The sequence below is a fragment of the Diachasma alloeum genome, unplaced genomic scaffold (genome assembly GCF_001412515.2).
Source record: "Diachasma alloeum isolate Michigan unplaced genomic scaffold, Dall2.0 Dall_scaffold_00195, whole genome shotgun sequence".
NCBI classification, from domain to species: domain Eukaryota; kingdom Metazoa; phylum Arthropoda; class Insecta; order Hymenoptera; family Braconidae; genus Diachasma; species Diachasma alloeum.
In genome coordinates this window covers 2,259,775-2,277,640 of record NW_021680360.1, presented here as the reverse complement: position 1 = coordinate 2,277,640, position 17,866 = coordinate 2,259,775, and the positions used below count along the sequence as shown (strand labels likewise).

General features: G+C 37.4%; 3 protein-coding genes across 3 annotated transcripts; 1 reads left to right on the top strand and 2 right to left on the bottom strand.

The window, feature by feature from the left end:
- Positions 1-1,045: 1,045 nt before the first annotated feature.
- LOC107048651 (dipeptidase 1) lies at positions 1,046-8,220 on the bottom strand. The gene is made up of 7 exons (XM_015271943.2): positions 8,080-8,220; positions 7,756-8,013; positions 5,582-6,057; positions 4,048-4,306; positions 2,835-2,919; positions 2,619-2,763; positions 1,046-1,669 (listed from the first exon to the last, which is right to left on the bottom strand). Exons 1-7 carry the CDS (start codon positions 8,161-8,163, stop codon positions 1,504-1,506), a joined length of 1,473 nt encoding a protein of 490 aa, XP_015127429.1. The 5' UTR covers positions 8,164-8,220; the 3' UTR covers positions 1,046-1,503.
- A 132-nt stretch (positions 8,221-8,352) lies between these two features.
- LOC107048649 (protein crooked neck) lies at positions 8,353-12,562 on the top strand. The gene is made up of 3 exons (XM_015271941.1): positions 8,353-8,479; positions 8,911-10,253; positions 11,263-12,562. Exons 1-3 carry the CDS (start codon positions 8,444-8,446, stop codon positions 11,927-11,929), a joined length of 2,046 nt encoding a protein of 681 aa, XP_015127427.1. The 5' UTR covers positions 8,353-8,443; the 3' UTR covers positions 11,930-12,562.
- Positions 12,563-13,009: 447 nt separating this feature from the next.
- Positions 13,010-17,058, bottom strand: LOC107048650 (inositol-tetrakisphosphate 1-kinase). Its single transcript, XM_015271942.2, has 5 exons — positions 16,393-17,058; positions 16,224-16,322; positions 15,006-15,147; positions 14,692-14,828; positions 13,010-13,915 (listed from the first exon to the last, which is right to left on the bottom strand). Exons 1-5 carry the CDS (start codon positions 16,531-16,533, stop codon positions 13,337-13,339), a joined length of 1,098 nt encoding a protein of 365 aa, XP_015127428.1. The 5' UTR covers positions 16,534-17,058; the 3' UTR covers positions 13,010-13,336.
- Positions 17,059-17,866: the final 808 nt, after the last annotated feature.

Here is a 17,866-nt window from a genome sequence, read left to right as displayed (position 1 = left end):
TCAAAACTTGAACTTTCATAACCATTTTTTCCCTAAATCCAATCCAATGTCACTCTCATGAGATTTACTATAATATCTTCCATGGAATTTCAAAAAATTTCTAACAGTCTACACAGATTCTGAGAATAGGAGCTCATAGAATCTGAGAATCTGAACTCATGCCCTGAAAATGCAGACTGCAACGTTTGCGAAACTTCGTCGCAATGGTGAAACCAAACGCGGCATCTACCCGGAAGCCAATGATATCACGAATGCAGAATTTGTCCAGGGGAGAACCTTCAGTCATTTCTAAAATATAACCGTCACCTGCTCTCAATCGCAATGAGCTCGAAGGAAAGCAATCACATATTTTTCCTCATATTTCTGAAACCTACCATTAATTGATCGAATATGCATGCGATGTTATGGACTCAAGAAAAATAATTTCTTGAGCAAAACAATTTATTGAGAAGAATAATTTCTTAAGTGAAAAAACAGGAGTTGTACCTAGCTCCCATCGTGATATTCCAGGTTACCCCCCTATTATTAACTGTCCAACAATATTTGGAGATTTAAGATTCATCTGATTGGGTGATGGGATTCAATGAAATTCAAGGTTTTAATAACAATTGCGTTCCTCGTGTATTTGATCTTCATATAAAAGAAAATTAATGTCGAGTTATACAGTTATTCATTGAGAAATCATGGCAAGTAATTACCGTCAAGTGATCGGTAATTGTGGTCATTCAATTATCAGTGGAACGACACAAACCTCAGATGGTGGGTAAAACGAATACGTCGAATTCAAAATGTTTTCGATTACGACATTTTCTCGATGAGGAGTCCTTTTAGGGGGATAATGTCAGGAGATTTTTTCTGTAGAGAATTCAGTTTCAGACGAAAACTGCCTCTTGAGTATAATTTAAAAATGTTATTTTTAATTATTAATTAAAAGAATTATTATTATTAATAATAACATTATTATTATTAGTATTATTTATAATTATTAATAATTGAATAATTTTTTTTATTGATTTAATAATTTAACAATATGATTCAATAATTGTTTTTATAGAAAAAAAAAAGTTGAAAGATAATTTATGAATAAAAGCCGAACATATTGGAGAGACCTTATTATAGGGAATGCACTTCTCTCCAGGAAAAATATCTCTTGACATTTTCTACTAGAATAAATTGTAATCGAAATAATTCGACATCCCTTTGAACCCGAAAAAAGACATTTCTTTTCCAAATCTTTCCTTCTTTTGGCAACTCAATGCTCCCTCATCAAAACGTCGAATCCAACATATTACATTTTACTTGACTCCCGCTGAATAAATTCTTCAGCCGGAGCCAAAGCCACAAATCGCGACATGAACCGAAGATATCACAAGATATTCACAAGTTGTACCATTGAATATATACAGATTGTGCACGGGATGCATGATAATAGAAATTTGTTTCATATAAATGTACGATATGAATGGCGCAATGGAATGCTAATTATGATGAATGATGATAATTTCACTCGTCGTGGTATCGACAGTAGGATGTATCCTCGATGACTTCTTGGGGTATCCACTCCTCATTGGGTGACTGATTGGAGAGGGATGCGGCATGATCCTCGACTTCCTTCATCACCCTGATGAGATTCCCTCCGACAAGTTTCTTTATGTCCGTGGATGACCACCTGCGATTGGGAATGCAAAATTACCGTCATTTTTTGTATGCGGCAAGTCAGCGCAAAGAACAATTCGTAGCGCTAGCTGCCTGTCAATTTTAGGGGTTACAGTACTTTTTATCACGGACCAAAATATCACGACAAAAAAATCACGTCAAAAATATCACAAACAAAAATATCACAAGCAAAAATATCACCGATAAGAATATCACAGCTGAAACGTCACAAACGACAATATCACAAACGAATGGAACTCAGAACAATGAAGGTCAGAAAGGAAGAAAGGCAACCAAGAGTAAACAATAACAACCCAACAATCAATATCTCGCTCACCAACTTGAGTTTTCATGGAAATAATAGGTATTTCCTGAGTTATCTGATTGATACGTGAGGAGAAAGACCCGTTGGAATTAGAATTCAATTTTTATACAACGAGGAGGCTTAAAGGATTATTTATGATCATTTGGACTGTGATATTTTTGTTTGTGATCATTTGGCTGTGATCTTTTTGTTCGTGATATTTTTGGTTCATGATATTTTGGTTTGTGATAATTTTGCCGTGATTATTTCGATTGTGATAAAAAGGCCGTGATCGATTGGCCGGTCACCATTTTAGGAATCATCAGCAATTATTTTATGTCACGCCATCATTTTTGTGACGAGATTTTGTCTTTTTTTTTCTCACCGAACAAAATTAGTAATTAATTAACGCTCAGTGAGGCATAGTTTACGCGTAAAATGACGGTATATTGACCGGCAATTTGTTTTCTCGTGTTGCGCTTCAGTTTTCCCCGTCCGGGGATTGGTAATTAGCTCTTCCCAAACCCGCAAAAGTGAAAATCACTAGGGGACAATGTTGTCCGGGCTATCGTTATGGGGTTTTTACTCGTGGGGAGTTGGTGGGCCGAGCCGCAGGCGAGGAAACAAGCGGGAAATTTACTATTCATTGCAGCCCTACCTGCGATCGCGAGTCAACTCAGCCAGGAGGAGAGGATATCCCGAGACGTCGGGGAGCTCCGTCGGGGGGTTCATAATCCCGTCGTACCCAGCGCCCAGGCCCACGTGATTCACCCCAGCGTTCTTCCTTATGTGATTTATGTGCGCTAGAAACCGAGTTTATTTGTACATATAAATAAAACTCGAATATTGGGCGAATGTTTTGGGAGCTGTTTACCTATTATATCGTACATAGATGCCGTATCGCCGCAGCTCAGATGCGCACTGTCAAAACTGATCATTACCAGACCACCATTCACTGACTATAAAAGAGATAAAAATATAATCAGTATAAAAATACTGATGAAACGGTTGAAAATCAAGAATAGGGAACTTGAATGAGTTTTTAATTTTTTCAGTAGCAGATCATGACCTCAAAAGCGAAAACAAATTTAGTTGAATTCAGTAGCGGAGTGGTAAAAGGAGATGAGTGCATTTTTTTCCAAATTCGTAATATTATTATTATCTATTGAAAATTAATATTTCCTTGTGATTCACGCAATCATTTTTTTTAATGCACTTATCTGCTTTTACCACTTCGCTACTGAATTATATTAATGATTTGTTTTATGGTGAATTATTTATTTAGACCACATTTTCATGTTTAAATAAACTACTATTTTCCGAAAAGCGTTGGGACTCATATTTGGTTAATTATAAACAATGCATTAATGTGGCAATTAGTAAAAAGTTCTATGAGTGTCGCTAATTTAATAAATCGTAAAAACTTTCAATTTCTTATATTTTATAATTTGCAAGACAGCGGGAAATTGTCATGAAATCGTCGGAAGATTTTTTTTGCGGAGAGAATTGAGACCTATATTTTTTTTCATTCCAAATTCATGATCTGATAGCCAGAAAATAATTTACTCGAATCATGTAAATTATTTGTGTGACTATAAATTATTTAATTTATAATTAAAAAGAAATTTCAAAGAGGTTTTGATGCCACAACTGCCATGAATGATTCCAATGACGAATTATTTTCAATTAATTACAAATTGAGACCTGCAAATTTAAATAATAAAATTATAGTAAAATGTCCGAAAACATGGGGTTAAATCGGGCTCAAATGAAAGCTTTGATGTTAAACTACAAAAGAAGAAGAGCAATTCACCGGAAAAGGAATATCCAAAGTACTTGGATATCCTTAATTTAATACCGAAAATGAAAAAAGTCATCTTCAGATTTATTCTAATTCACAATAGACAGTTAAATGTTCATGAAAGCATTTTCGAAAAAGAAAATTGAGACTCAATAAAAAAATTGAAAGATGAAAAATGTCCGCATTTTCGTTATTAAGAAGTTCGGAATATTCATTAGAAACTCATCGACTCTACAATTAGATTATCTCATTTCGTTCCTCTTCACGAATGAATTATGTTCTGTACCAAATTCCGGAGAATGTCATCAGGAACATTGCTGGAAGAGTTGCAGAGTGCTCGAGCAGCACTGTGGGAAAATATAACCGGTGCCTTGGTGATGGCCAAGGTGTCCCTCATAGTGCGAGTAGAAACGTGGGACAAATCAATGAGCATTCCTAATCGATTCAACTCCTTTACGACTGATTTGCCGAAGGCAGACAGCCCGTCACTGTGGAAATCCATTGGGGCGTACTCGTTCGGATCCTCTGCGGATGAGGAATCAGCCCTGGAAACAGAAACATTGCCAGTACTAACAAACCTGGCTCTTCTGCTTTCTATTGGTTTTCCGGCCGAACGAACGATAAAAGTTAATGAGTCCTTTGTAATTGAGGTGGAGTGCACAACCATAGACCCCTTTCCAATAACTTTCATTCGAAATGTCTTATTGATCAGAACGGAAATTATGAGGTGCATGTTATTTTTCAAGATTTTACAGATTTTCGCAGGAGATTCAGATAAAAATTACGGAACGCTCTGGAAAAATTCCGTTATAGTTCCGTAAAATTTCCTACAACCACATTTCGCTTCGGGATTACGGAAAAGATAGGGTGACCCGTCCAGTGGTCGAACGAATAAGGTCACAGTTATTTTTTACGTAGATTTAAAAATATAACCAAGTCGAAAATTGATTTAAAAATAATTATAACTCCCCTGTACATCTCCATAGATAATAGAAAAAAATATTATGGATATTAATTGACGATACCATTAATGATATGAATACAAAAAGCTGAAAATGTGTAAAATGTGTGAAAATGTGTGAAAATGTGTGGTTGGTCAGTCCTCGCCTACGGTAAAAAACCCCATCGCAACAGGCCGGAAAAATACTTCGCAACAGGCCGGAAAAATACTCTTTCCGCTGGTAATAAGGTACCTTAGACATTTTCAATCATCACAATATCATTTGGAAATGTCATAATTTTANCATTAATGATATGAATACAAAAAGCTGAAAATGTGTAAAATGTGTGAAAATGTGTGAAAATGTGTGGTTGGTCAGTCCTCGCCTACGGCTCGGAGGCCAACGCCACACGAGTAAAAAACCCCATCGCAACAGGCCGGAAAAATACTCTTTCCGCTGGTAATAAGGTACCTTAGACATTTTCAATCATCACAATATCATTTGGAAATGTCATAATTTTATTTTTCATGTATAATGCGAGGCATCTCTACCTTCTACTAATTTATTTTATAGAAAAAGTACCAATTAGTTCGATTACTGGACTGGTTCGAACACTGGTTGGTTCACCCTACGTAATTTTTATTGAATATTTCTCTCCGTGTAGTCTACAATCTCCATATCACTTATCAATTGATTCGATGTGTCTAGTTTATTGTCTAGATTTAATTTGAGAAGTAAAAGTTGAGGGTCCACGATCTCCCATATATCCACGGTAGAAATTACTTTGAATCCACGGGAAAACGTCCCGTATATCATGACACTGCCATCCCATAAATACCGAAGGGAACGATAATCAACAAATAAAACCCCCCAGAATACCATGGAGTACTGCATTTATGAGTTAGCGTCATGTATCTGGCCCCCAGCAGATGAAAGCTCCTGAGAACCGCCATGGAAGCCCCAATGCTGTGTCCCCCTTCGATCCCAAAGAGGCTCGCAAGAACCCCATCCTTGTGCGCCCGTTTGAGCTCCTCACTTGAAGTGACGAATCTCATTCTCTTCGGGTACTTTGCGCTCAGTCTCCTGACAATATCAATTTGCTCGAGTGTCAGCTGCACGGCATCCAGGAACTGCGCCTCACAGGGAACGTAAGCCGACCAGAATTGGGCGCCAATGTTCCCCTGGTGCAGCCTCGCGAGGTCAGTCTGCCAGAGCGGCCCCAGTGTCGTATTCTGGGACAGATCTTCGTCGAAGGGGAAGTTGTCCAGGTGCAGACCCCGATTCTGCCGCAGATTCCAGAGGAAGTCGTTGTGGCCGTCGATGAGAGGCGTCTCCGAGAGGATCCTCCGCACGACCTGGAGGATTTTACCTCGATTTATTGTGGGATAATTCATTCTAATTGATTACTGGACAACACGTAGAAAAGAATTTCATAGGAACGATTGAAAATTCGATTGGATTTCTATTGAGCTTGCTATTAGTTTTTGGCCGATTCTGCAGGAAAATTCGGCAAGTTATCTGTGCTTTTTTCTCAATAGAAATGGTTGATAGAAAATATTCTATAGAAAAAATTAATAGAATTCGATGGAATTCGATTAGACAGCTCATTCTATGGAGATATTTTCCATAGAAATTCTTCGCCTTGAATTTTCGCAGTTTTTGGGTTTTTTTAATTAATGAAAAGAGGAGAAAAAAGAACGGAACGTCCTTGGAAAATTCATGTCGAGGAATGCCTCTTGAAAATGTCTGAATATAATAGTTAAGAGATAAATTCTCAATTTTTCCCTGAATTTTCTCGATTTTTCTAAATTTTTACAAATTATTTCAAATGAAAAATGAAGTAGTTCATTGATTTCCAGATCATTTGAACACAAAATTAATGGAATATTTGATTTTTCAATGACAAGATTTCCTCAAATTTTAATGGAACAGGAACAGGATAAAAATTTCTGGAATTTGGCACGGAAAATCAGACGAAAATGTTTAACAATGTATGTTTTTTTCGTCCATGAAGTAACGCTGTGACGAACTGTTGACATGATGAATAACGTCATGAATTCTCCATGAGATGAGATTTGAAAAAAAACAGTTTGGATTGGAGATGAATAGATGCAAAGCTACGCAACCGATTTCACTCTTTTCAAAGTATTCATTTCGATGCCTCATGTCTAAATCCATGAAACCATATGCCGCGTTCATACGAAGTTTCCGAGAAATTCCCGTTTTTCGCAAACAGGTATTTTTTCATTGAATTACCTTTCGCTCCACTGAGAAAAAAAGATTACTTTTGCCAAGGAATTATTTTCTTGGGAGAAGAATGAATTTTTTCAGAGAAATACGCTCCCAAAAAAATTAATTCAGTAGCGAAGTGGTAAAACGGTTTAAGTCGACTTATCTCCCAGTTGAGTTTTTGAGGAATATTTCCGAATCTAAGGCCCGGTTGCACCGAGCCCTGTAAGCTATTTTTCCCCAGGATAAATTTATCCATGTGTAATCCTTATGGACTACCAGACCGTTATCTGGCGGTTTAGTTAACAGACGACGGTGCAACCGGGCCCAAGTGAGATAGCGAAATTTTCATATTTACATTCGTTGTAGCTCTCAATCGGCTCTGCAAAAAAGTTGATAATAAAAATTTAGCTATCTCCCTTGGATTCCGAGATATTCATTGAAAACTGGTCAATAGTCAAAATTGACTGATACCGTTTTACCACTTCGCTACTGAATTCGTCTCCTAAGAAAATGATTCCTTGGCACAAGTGCATTTTTTTCTCAGTGTCGACGATTATCTTTCGTAGGGGAGGGTGGGGTAAAACGGACACTTTACTTTTCAAAAATTATTCATAACTCAGAAACAAATTGATCAATTGAGCTCAGTTTATGCTCGTCCCAAAGGGAAAGAATTGTTTTTTGTATTGAAAAAAAAAATTATTAAATTTTATCAACATTTCAACCCCTCATTAACATAAAAAAAAAAGCCAAAAGTGTCCGTTTTACCGCAACCTCCCCTACAGTAAAATATGCCGCGTTTTTCTCTCTCTTCGTGCACCGACCTGAAGCCGCGCCTCCAGGAGATGAGAACTCCGCAACTCCAGGGCTATGGGGAGGCCCACAGCAGTGATCAGAGCGCACCCCAGGAGGAGAACCCCACACGTAACCAGCCACTTCCTGCAGCCGCTCCTCCTCTCCCCGCCCAAAGGGCCCCTGTCCGAGTCCTTCGTCGGGGACATGTTACGCTCCTTGAGGTGGTGCAGAGTCCCTCCATTCGGCAATTTCCTCATCAACTCTGGCGACGATAGCTGAAGACATGTCTGCAACAGTTGTCAACAAAAAAATCATTACCCAGTGCTGGGGCCGTCATCAGCGGATGCATTTACCTCCAGAATGTCCACCTGCTTGCGTCGCCCAGTCGGCGAGTGGTAAATCGTAGCCTCTCGATTAACTCCGTACAATTCGAACATTTTTTTCACTGGGGAATAAAAATATTAGGGAGCTGAGGGAAATCCACTGGCGTTCATGGTCACTACTGGCAGCACGCAGGCGTCGAAATTACCGTCGCACACCCATTTGGATTGAATGGAAAATTGAATACACGCGCGCGACCTGTGTGCGCGGGGAGGGATGCGCAGGCGAGGGGTCGTTGTCGTGGCGCTCATGTTGAAGGCGAAGGTGTAGTGGTGTTTATCAACGAGAGCAGGACGTTTTTTCGGTGTTTTTAAGGGAGAATTTTTAAAAATTGTCATGGAGAAGCCACAGAAGATGCCCAAAGTGGCGAAGGTACGTGGATTTTATTTAGATAGTTGTATGTCTGGATTTTGAGGAGATACGGTGCTGACTGGGTAGTTTGAGGTTATAGGGCTACTAGTGGGCAAACAGGCCATTTGACCTTTTTTGATTCTATTTACCTAAAAAAAAGGTAGAATTAAAAAAGGTAGTAAAATAGGTATTTTACTACCTTTTTTAATTCTAGTTGTCTTTCTGGGACATTTCAGTATCGAAGCGGTAAAACGATTCAAGTCAAATAAGCCAAGTCAAATATTCATCATGTCAAGTTAAATATTCAAGTCAATATAAAATATAAATTTATGATTTCAAAGGATGCGGAAGGAAATATGGAACAATTTTCCTCCAATATACTCACATATTCCCCGAAAATAATTCCTACACCAAATGACCAATCCCCCACCCATGACCCTCTCAAATTTCAGGTAAAAAACAAAGCCCCCGCGGAGATCCAAATAACCGCGGAGCAGCTGCTCCGCGAGGCAAAAGAGCGAGACCTCGAGATTCTGCCACCGCCTCCAAAGCAAAAGATCTCGGACCCCCACGAGCTGGCAGACTACCAGCAGCGAAAGCGAAAAGCCTTCGAGGACAACATAAGGAAGAACCGAATGGTCCTCTCGAATTGGTTCAAGTACGCCCACTGGGAGGAGACGCAAAAGCAGATAGACCGAGCAAGATCGATCTACGAGCGTGCCCTGGACGTGGACCACAGGAACATCACACTATGGCTGAAGTACGCCGAGATGGAGATGAGGAATCGCCAGGTGAATCACGCGAGGAACCTGTGGGATCGAGCGGTGACATTTCTCCCTCGAGCCAATCAATTCTGGTACAAGTACACGTACATGGAGGAGATGCTGGAGAACATTTCTGGGGCGAGGCAGGTGTTCGAGAGGTGGATGGAGTGGGAGCCTGACGAGCAGGCCTGGCAGACGTACATAAACTTCGAGCTGAGGTACAAGGAGATCGACAGAGCGAGGAGCATCTACGAGAAATTTGTGACTGTTCACCCAGAGGTGAAGCACTGGATCAAGTACGCGAGGTTCGAGGAGTCCCATGGGTTCATCAATGGCGCCAGGAAGGTGTACGAGAGGGCTGTCTGGTTCTATGGGGATGAGAACATTGACGAGAAGCTGTTCATAGCGTTCGCCAAGTTCGAGGAGGGGCAGAAGGAGCACGAGAGGACGAGGGTCATCTACAAATATGCTCTTGACAGACTCCCGAAGGACAAGACTCAGGAGATCTACAAGGCCTACACCATCCACGAGAAGAAGTATGGAGATCGATCGGGAATCGAGGACGTCATTCTCAGCAAGAGGAAGCATCAGTACGAGCAGGAGGTCAGGGAGAATCCCTCGAATTACGACGCGTGGTTCGATTATCTCAAACTCTTGGAGTCTGAGAACTCCCAGAATCATGAGGAGATCAGGGAGATCTTCGAGAGGGCCATTGCCAATGTTCCACCGACTAAGGACAAGGAGTTCTGGAGGAGGTACATTTATCTGTGGATTAATTATGCTCTTTATGAGGAACTGGAGACCGAGAATGTGGAGAGGTGCAGGGAGGTTTACAAGGCGTGCCTGGATCTCATTCCTCATAAACATTTCACGTTCTCGAAGATCTGGCTGCTTTATGCCAAGTTTGAGATTCGACAGAAGAACTTGGGGGTTGCGAGGAAGAGCCTGGGGATGGCGCTCGGGATTTGTCCCAGGGATAAACTCTATCGGGGGTATATTGATTTGGAGATTCAGCTGAGGGAATTCGACAGGTAGGAGTCATTGTTGATTTTTGGTTTTTGGGTTTGAATTGGATAGATGGGGGATTTTTCGTCTGGGGGGAGGACTGAAAATGAGGACTTTGTTTTTGGCGTTATGTCGGGTTGAATTGGGATTTTTCGTTCAGTTTTTGCACAATTGAATAACTTTTTCAAGAAAGAGTACATTGAATTACGTTTTTTTAAAATTAATTGTTGAATTATTTGAAAATTTCCAGTGAAATTTTTTAGATACAGCTTTTTAATGCACAGTACGTGAAAAATATGAATTCAGCAGGATTAGTCAAGAAATTTCAGATGTTGGAATTCATTAATTCGAGTTTTGAAATTTTAATTCAAATTTGAATCTAAACATCACATCGCACTGAATACTTATTAAATTGCAAATTTGACACTTGACATTACAAAAAATATACAGAATTAAACATTACATCAAATTAAATGCTTAATAAGTTGAAGTTTAAGGACAATTACTAGAATTTTAATCAGTCCCAGGTGTCATCATCAGATCTTATCATAGTACAATTTTTCATTGAATTTTTACCAAATTGACTTTTTTTCCTTCTCAAAATATATCAGAATTCAATATAAATTAGTTCTTGAATTCTCACTTGAAAGGAATTCGCACTTAAGCCTTCAGATAAAAAATTACTCATCAGTACTAAATACATAAAAAAATAGATCCATCAGAGTTAATTCAGATAATTGAATTCAGAAGATTCAAGACGATGATTTCTTGAATGTCGAAAATCCCAACCATTTAATCATTACAAAAACCGATTGAAAAAATTATTTAATAAATTTTTACCGAATTGGTCAATTTTTGCATCAATAAAATCATTTAAAAATCAATCTAAATTAATTCTTGTATACTTGAAAAAAATTTACTCGAAATTCGAGACAAAATTATCTGCCAGTCCACAATAAAAAAATGCATTCATCGAAATTACCTTTGAGTGTTCAACATTACTGCAATTAATTCACTGAATAATGCTCTCCACAGATGTAGAAAACTCTACGAGAAATTCCTCGAGTTTGGCCCAGAGAACTGCACGACGTGGATGAAGTATGCAGAGTTGGAGACATTGTTGGGAGATATCGATCGCGCTCGGGGGATTTATGAGCTCGCCATATCCCAACAAACCCTGGACATGCCTGAGGTCCTCTGGAAGGCATACATAGACTTCGAGATATCCCAGGACGAGCCTCAGAATGCTAGGAATTTATTCGAACGACTGTTGGAGAGAACTTCGCACGTCAAAGTCTGGATGACATACGCCAAGTTCGAGCTGGCGAATCCAGTCGTGGAGGAGGGGATCGACAGTGTAACGCTAGCCAGGAGAATTTTCGAGAGGGGAAATTCAGCGCTGAGGGCCAGTGGAGAGAAGCAGAGTAGAGCACTCCTGCTGGAGGCCTGGAAGGCCTTCGAAGAGGAGAAGGGAGACGAGGAGAGTGTGGCGAAGATCATCGAGAAGATGCCCAGGAGGGTCAAGAAGAGGAGACGAGTCATGGGGGAGGATGGCTCTGAGGACGGCTGGGAGGAGGTCTTCGACTTTATTTTCCCTGAGGACGAGTCACAGAAACCTAATTTGAAGATCCTTGCTGCTGCTCTGCAGTGGCAACAACAAATGGCTGGGGGTTCGACTGGAGAGAATGATGAGGATAATTGACGGGGGATTTAATCGTGGAATTTAGAGATTATTTGAAGAATAAAAACAAAAACACTTTGCCTATTTTGTAAATCACCTGTGTGACTTTTTATACCTAGTGGAGTATTGGTTTTTATCTGAGATCGTAATTTCTGTGGTGACAGTGAAGTCTTGTAAATTATAAGTCATTATTGTTTGCTAAACGATCGGGTGAATGAGTTTTTTTAACAATTATTTAATTCTATTGTTCAAGGAATCTATTACTTTTTTATTTATTGATCGTTAGAAATATACAGCAATGTATAAAATATTCTGACGATAAAACGATAGATTTGTAAATAGAAATTCTGAGGAAGTCTTCGACTTTAGTTTCCCTGGGGACGAGTCACAGAAACCTAATTTGAAGATCCTGGCTGCTGCTCTGCAGTGGCAACAACAAATGGCTGGGGGTTCGACTGGAGAGAATGATGAGGATAATTGACGGGGGATTTAATCGTGGAATTTAGAGATTATTTGGAGAATAAAACACTGCCTATTTTGTAAATCACCTGTGTGATTTTTTATACCTAGTGCAGTGTTGGGTTTTATCTGAGATCGTAATTTCTGTGGTGACAGTGAAGTCTTGTAAATTATAAGTCATTATTGTTTGCTAAACGATCGGGTGAATGAGTTTTTTTTACAATTATTTAATTCTATTGTTCAAGGAATCTATTCCTTTTTTATTTATTGATCGTTACAAATATACAGCAATGTATAAAATATTCTGACGATAAAACGATCGATTTGTAGATAGAAATTCTGAGGAAGTCTTCGACTTTAGTTTCCCTGGGGACGAGTCACAGAAACCTAATTCGAAGACCTTTGCTGCTGCTCTGCAGATGAGGAGATTTAATCGTGGAATTTAAAGATCATTATTTGAATAATAAAACACTTTGTCTACTTTTTAAATCACCTGTGTGGTTTTTTATACGTAGTGGTGTGTTGGTTCTTATCTGGGATCATAACTTCTGTGGTAACAATGGAGTCCTGTAAGTTATGGGTCATTATTGTTTCATAAACGATCAGATGGATGTATTTTTTAACAAGTACTGAAAAGTATTGTTCAAAGAATCAATTATTTTTTTATTTATCGATCGTAAGAAATATACAGCAACGTATAAAATATTCTGACAATAAAACAATTCATTTGTACATAGAAACTCCCATTCTTCTCATGCAATTGTCGTAGGTGACTTCTTCAGACGGTTTTCCATCAAAATAACAAAACTTTTCAAGAGCAAAAATCGCTTAGTTCCTGGCAGTCGCTGCAGTAATCCACTTGGAATGAATTCGTTGGACAAGATTATCCTCTTGACTAGCTATATCCATGATAAATTTACAATGTAACAATTTAGTTTATCTTACAAAGTATAAAAAGGGAAATGCCGTTCATTTCATGGACTGTTTTTTCTTCTCGTCACTCTCGAAACCAGAGTCTAAATCAGTGCTCATGCATTTCTTGAGGATTGACGTTCGATGGTAATTCAATCTAGACTTTTGCTCTGATATCATGAGTTTAATGGTCTCGACAAAATGTATCAAAAAGTGGGGGTAACCGTCGTACCCTGGAAAGGCATTCACGTCGATTATGGCGTATCTCCCAGTGTGATTTTCAATCACAACGTCGACTCCAACAAGAACGAGTCCAAATAGTTTCGTGGTTTTGCTGACGATCTTCTCGAAAATATCGTAGTTGGGCTTGACTGCCAGTGCCTCGTCCTCCTTCGATATTACTGACCACTCGGAGGTGGATCCACTCTTGGAGATGTCGTGGGAGCTGAAGAATAGTGTCCCTGAGGACTCGCAGTCCTTCGGGTAGAAGTTCTTGAGACTGGGACGCTCAACTACGTGGAAGTGATTCCCGACTATGAACACTTTGTACAAAATTGCATTGTGGTTTACGAAATTCTGGGCTACGCAGGGGGGCTGACAGTCCTTCACATCTGCCTCGTTGAATATCACCATCATCTTGAGAGGGGCCAGAGTTATGAGTGAATTTATGATATTATTCAACTTTGTAGTGATGAATTGAAGTGATGGAATGGTTTTAGCATACAGAAATTAATTGATTTTTCCTTCATTACTGGTCCAATCTGAATTAATAGTTTAAGAACGATTGATGATTATCGTAAGGAAGTACTTGGGTTGTTTTTTTCTTTCCATTGTTGTAAACATTTGGAGTTAAAAAACTAAAATAAAATTAAAAGACAAATCGAAGAAATAAAAACCAATTATATGTGGTTGTTAATGAATATTGGAGAATAAATAATAATAATTATAATAAGAAATAATATTAAATATTATCATTATTATTATTTTATTTTATTTTTATTATTTTAATATTATTTTTATAATATTAAATGATAATAATATTAAGAGGATCAATCCTTATGATTTTTTTGAAAATGTGACCATTATCTTGGGAGGGAGGAAGATTAATGAGTGAATTGATAATATTTTTCAACGTTATAGCCATCAAATGATTCAGAAAAATCGAAAGTATTTTTTATTTCTTTCATTATTGTCTAAAGCGCTGATTAAAATTTAATATTGTAATCTGGATCAATAGTTTAAAAATTATTGATGATTATCGTAACGAAGTACTTGGGCTGTTTTTATCTTTGAATTTTTTTCGTCAACATTTGTTGTTAAACAACAAACATCAAATGAGAATAAAAAAAAGTGATAAGAGCCAATTATGTCTGGTAATGAATTATTATTAGAGGATCAATGCTTTTAATTACCTCATGGGCATTGCTGCAGCCTTGGGCCCACAGTGGCTTACAAATAAATGGAAACTTGATGTTGTGCCGATGGAGTTGACTGAGGTTCTCTGACAAATTTCTCGATTTTAATTCGATGGAATCAGGTGTAAAAACATCTGAAAAAATTATTGAAGGTTCAGTGGAGCGTGAAGAAGAGGAAAAAGCAGTATTTCCTTGTATCAAAAACAAGAATTTCATAAAATTCGATGAAATTTATAAAACTTACTTCAGAACCATTAGGAAATAGAATTTTTTAACAATGTGGAATCGGGTAAATATTAATAATGAATTACCATTGAACTGAATTCCTGCTCTGAGTATTTCATAAGAGTTCTGACGGTCTCGCAGCTTCTTGACATTCTCCAGTGGATCCACTACAATCATCTGAGGATTTCTGCGAATGTAACTCTCTACTCTGCTAACAATGGCTATCGCCTGCAAAATAAAATAATAAATTGATGGTATAGAAAACGCTAAATTATAGATACGTTGTGAAACAGTTTTTACAACGGAATTCCAGGTGATTTTCCTCATGATGTTTTTTGGTAATCATTCAACGGATTCTTTATCAGAAAAATCACACGCAATATGATGTAATTCATCGACAAATGGTGAAATTTCCATCATATTTTCATAGAATCAAGAGGCAACTGACGTTGATTGAGAAAAAACTGAAGTTTAGTTCAGAAACTGTAAATCACGAGTTTATTGAACAAATCTGGACATTTTTTTCTGAAAATCTTACTTTGAGAATTTCATTAAAATAATTGAAGATTTCTCTGATTTCCAGGATTTTTGCTAAATCTCATTACAACAGAGTTTTTTAATTTCGAAATTTTTACTGAAAATTAGAATCTTGTTTGGTCAACGCGCTAAAGCGCTTTGATGACCTCTTTTAAATTCAGAAACTCATTTTGACTCATTATCATAACCGAAGATTATTGAACTACCCAAATTGAGATTCAATAATTGATTGAGGAAAAACTCAAGTTTAGTTCAGAAACTTTATAGCACAAATTTCAAATGTCTTGATCTTCATGTTTCAATCAAAGTTTATTGAAAATGGCTGAATAATTTTTTCTAAAAGTCGTACTTTGAGAATTTTATTAAAATAGCTTTGACGACCTCTTTCAATTTCATAAACGCATTTTGAGACTCATTATCACAACTCAATATTATTACTACCCAAATTGCGACTCAATAATTGATTGAGAAAAAACTCAAGTTTATTCAGAAAATTAAAATTACGACTTTCAAAAGTTTTGAGCTAAGACGTTTAAGTTTCAATTGACGTTTATTGAAAACCTATGAACACCTTTTTTGAGTCTTACTTCAAAAATTTCATTAAAATACTTGAAAATTTCTCTGATTTCCAGGGTGTTTGCTCACTGCAAAGAGTTTTTACATTCCGCAATTTTCCCTCAAAAGTAGAATCTTCTAATTTAATTCTTTCAATTCGTTAAACGTAACCTTTTAATTTCCTGAAAAAACCAAATAAATTCCCTAAATACCTGTGGATCACCAGCCTCAGCATGCGCCAGCGTGTCAGTCAACTTATGAAGAAAAACATCGAATGGTCCCTGAGAGTCAAGACTGGAACTGAGATCCACCTGGAGCACAACCCCATGAATAACTCGTCGCCCCCAGAACCCCAAAGAACCCAATAAAAAAAATCCTCACCAGTTTGAGGACGAATCCCTCCTTGGCACAGACGTTCTGCCAATCATTCCAATTGAATTTCGATCTCTTCTTCTCCGACAACCAATACCCAATGACAACTCTCTCTTTCATTTCCCCCATCAGACAGTCCTCCTCGCACATTTTACATCGACTGAGTCAGCTGGTGAACATTGCTCCGAAGTAATTTAAAAAATTCTACTAACTGTGTGTATTATCAATGCGCGGGGTGAAACACATGTTAAACCGCCTCTTACCGACGACAGTGTAAACACCAGTAAACACACCAACTGCCTTTGACGCAGATTAGCAGGTTATGTTTTTCGTGCTTCAAATTACGTTCTGATACGTTCAAGGACAACCGGTTGGGCATCCACTTGATCGGGGGGGGGAGGTGATTGTTGTCAGTATTTGAGGCTTCAGGTGGGTATTAAATATTCGTTGGTGTGTTTAGAATTATTACAATTATTTTTATTTTTGAGGGGTTTTATTTATTCATCGAGTACTGATTATGGTTTTGGAATTTTTATTGCACGAGTAAACATTTAATAAGCGATTGAATTAATCAGTATTATTGCGCAGCTGACTTTGCTTTTTTTATTTTTATTCAATATTTTTATTTATTATTTTATTTAGTATTTTTGGTTATAAAAAATAGATTATATCCTGGTCAATAGGTCAGATAAAGAGATTTGTTCATTCAAGAAATCTAGCAGAAATATTTATTCTGTTTATCAAACTCAAAAATCTCCGAACAGATAGTGAAAATTTTTGATAAATATCAAAATCTATCTCTCAATTATCTATTGGTTATTGAATTTTATTGAAATTCTCATAAAAACTACTTTTTTTGGGGGGGTGGAGGTGATTGTTATTACTATTTGAGGCTTCAGGTGGGTATTAAATATTTGTTGGTGTGTTTACAATTATTCGGGGGGTTTTGTTTATTCATCGAGTAATGGTTATGGTTTTGGAATTTTTATTGCACGAGTAAACATTTAATAAGCGATTGAATTAATCAGTATTATTGTGCAGCTGACTTTGCTTTTTTTATTTTTATTCAATATTTTTATTTATTATTTTATTTAGTATTTTTGGTTATAAAAAATAGATTATATCCTGTTCAATAGGTCAGATAAAGAGATTTGTTCATTCGAGAAATCTAGGAGAAATATTTATTCTGTTTATCAAACTCAAAAATCTCCGAACAGATGGTGAAAAATTTTGATAAATATTAAAATCAATCACGATCAATCTGTCAATTGTCTATTGGGTATTGATTTCTGTTGAAATTCTAACAAAAACTACTTGTTTTGGGGGTGGAGGTGATTATTGTTCGTATTTGAGACTTCAGGTGAGTATTAAATATTTTTTATTGTGTTTCCAATGATTCGAGGGGTTTTATTTATTCATCGAGTAATGATTATGGTTTTGGGATTTTTATTGCTGTGAAAAAGCGATTGAATTAATTAGTGTT